This window comes from Egretta garzetta, unplaced genomic scaffold (genome assembly GCF_000687185.1).
Source record: "Egretta garzetta isolate BGI_Z169 unplaced genomic scaffold, ASM68718v1 scaffold17, whole genome shotgun sequence".
Classification (NCBI taxonomy): Eukaryota; Metazoa; Chordata; class Aves; order Pelecaniformes; family Ardeidae; genus Egretta; species Egretta garzetta.
This window is the reverse complement of record NW_009260136.1, coordinates 1,114,509-1,116,910: the sequence shown is the minus strand read 5'-3', so window position 1 is coordinate 1,116,910 and position 2,402 is coordinate 1,114,509. Positions and strand designations below refer to the sequence as shown.

Genomic DNA, 2,402 nt, shown 5'->3' with positions numbered 1-2,402 from the left:
CGCGTCGCCCAGCCGGGTGGTGGGGGTCATCAGCGCCAAGAGGCAGGTGGGTGCCCGGGCGGGCCGGCCCCTCGCCGGGGCGGGCTTGTGAACGGTGGTGGCCGGGGGGGCCCCGGGCTGGGGTTAGGGTCGGCCCTGGCACCCTCCGGGGAGCAGCTGAATATGAGGCCTATGGGATTTCTGTGGAAAAAGAGCAGATCTCAAGGTTGAGGGGTTGTTCAAGCTGGGGTTTTTTTTCCCACAGAAGGCGAACAAAAGCTTTTTTTATAGCCTGGTTCTTGCCAGTCAGTCTGGCTACCGTTGAGTGCTGAGTGTTATTGAAGGAGCAAGTAATTTCCTTAAGCTGCTGCTGAGTTACCACATCTCTGTCTACTGCTAAGGAAGCTGCACTGTGAGACTTGTTTACTTGGATTTTGTTTCCCCTTTTTGAAGGGAAGTGCCTCATCTGTGGAGGTTGCCATGCGCATTCCCCTCTGTACTTCTGGAGTCTGGTTTCCATCATGTAACCAGAAAACAGTCTGCCTTTCTGTTAGGCTTCTCTCGTCAGAGAGCCCTTCTGTACACACTGCTGATAAAGCTGCTTCTGCCCGCTTGTCTTGTTGCAGATTGTATCCGGAATCAAGTACATAATGGAAGTTGAGATAGGCCGGACAACTTGCCCAAAGCCAGCAACTGATCTCCAGAGCTGCGCTCTCCATGAAGCACCGCAGATGGCTAAGGTAGGCTCCAGAGCACAGCATGCTAGCCCCTTGGGTTTCCAGTTGCTTCCCTCTGGCTGGCTTAATACAGAGAGGTATGGGCAGCATCCCCTGTCTGCCCCAGCCTAAATCAGAGACCTCATGCCCTCACACTTAACAAGGCACAGCCCTTGTAGAACTTGTCTTGCCAGATGATGGTGACAGAGAAGGCAGGGCCTTTTAGCCTGTTTTGTAAGTGGGGATCTGAGGCTGTAGTGCATGGAGGACTCCGTGTGCCTCAATCCTCTTAAAGTGCTTGTTGTCTGGATCACAAGGATATGTGGAGGAAGCTCTGCCAAGCCTACAGGTCTCCTGGCTCTCAGTCAGGTGTCCTGAGTCCCCGTATCACACTCAGCTCTTCTTGTCCCATGGTGATGTAAACATGCTTGACCTGACACAATCCCCTGGGGGACTTACATTACTGTGAATAGTGCTTTGAACTATGCACTGATCACAAGAGGCCCATCACCCCTGTTCTCTGTGCCCACCAAGCTGTTGCACAGGAGCTTTTTATAACAGCAGTGCTCTGAAAGGAGTACTTTAGCTTTTGCCTTTTTAGCTGTGCATGCGTGCTCACCTGTGCTGAGAGTTTATATTGGAGTGTTACCCATGCTGACAGCTTTTCTGTGGGTGAAGGAGGTAATGTGATCTCCAGAAGTGCCGACTGCTCAGCTTCTCTGTTAGTGTTTGAGAGAAGTAATTGATCCTGAGCAGATACTAACAAGAGTGGTGTTCTGGAGTACTTGTCAGGAGAGTGCAAATCTAGAGAGCCAGGGAAGTGGCATGTGTTCTGGATCATGTGGGGTAGTACATTGGTGTAGAACAATGATCAGTGACACTGTTTTATTCTCTTAATCTGATAACTGCTTTTTTCTTTCTCTCCTTAGCACACCACTTGCAACTTTGTGGTGTATACTATTCCTTGGCTAAACCAAATTAAACTACTGACAAGTAGCTGCCGATAAGCCTGCCTTGCTTCCAGCGGAGACCAGCAACCAGTCGATCAGATTGAAAAGAAAAAAAGCAATAACACAAATTGAGATGGGCTTTATCAATACCTGTTAACTCAACTACTTATATATGCTTGTGCTATGCAAGTTAAACTATGTAACTTCCCTTTAAAGCACACTATGATCTCAACTTTGTTTTTCTTTGTAATCACATTTTAGAGCAGCAGTTTTAGTCTTCCCAATAAAAGTAACTCCAACATCAGAATTCTGATTTAAAAAAAAACCCTTGGTATCCCTGTGAAGTGACTACTGTAAACATAAAAATTTAATTAGTAATTGCTGTGATGTGTGGTTTTCTTTGAGTTTCTGCTGCCTTGGAGGGTGGGTTTGCTTTTATTTGTGACCTAGCCTATCTTGCCCAAAGAAGGGGATGAGAAAGAATATGGGCTTCTGATCACAAGGGAGCTAGATAGATAAACCATGCCGTAACCTGGATTTTGCTTTTGAGTAGGAGGTGGAAGTCCATAGCTGTTTTTACTGAAGAGACACAGATTGTAGAAACCCTTGCTTCCTATACTACCTGGTCTTTGTGGGGTGCATCCTTAGCTCTTTCTGCATGGAAAGCACTGGGGCTTTCCTTGTGGTTGGAGAAGTAGCATGGCTCACCACATTTATAATCTAAACTGTGACTGGTGGAGCTGCTTTGGTGCCTGTG

At 47.5% G+C, this 2,402-nt stretch overlaps 1 protein-coding gene across 1 annotated transcript; it reads left to right on the top strand.

Moving 5' to 3' along the window:
- Window position 1: 1 nt before the first annotated feature.
- LOC104128804 (cystatin-like) lies at window positions 2–1,952 on the top strand (the record flags this gene model as incomplete). The annotated part of the gene is made up of 3 exons (XM_035897078.1): window positions 2–46; window positions 606–719; window positions 1,625–1,952. Coding segments are annotated over 3 exons (237 nt in total), but the record flags the coding sequence as incomplete, so codon positions are not given.
- Between the last annotated feature and the right edge of the window lie 450 nt (window positions 1,953–2,402).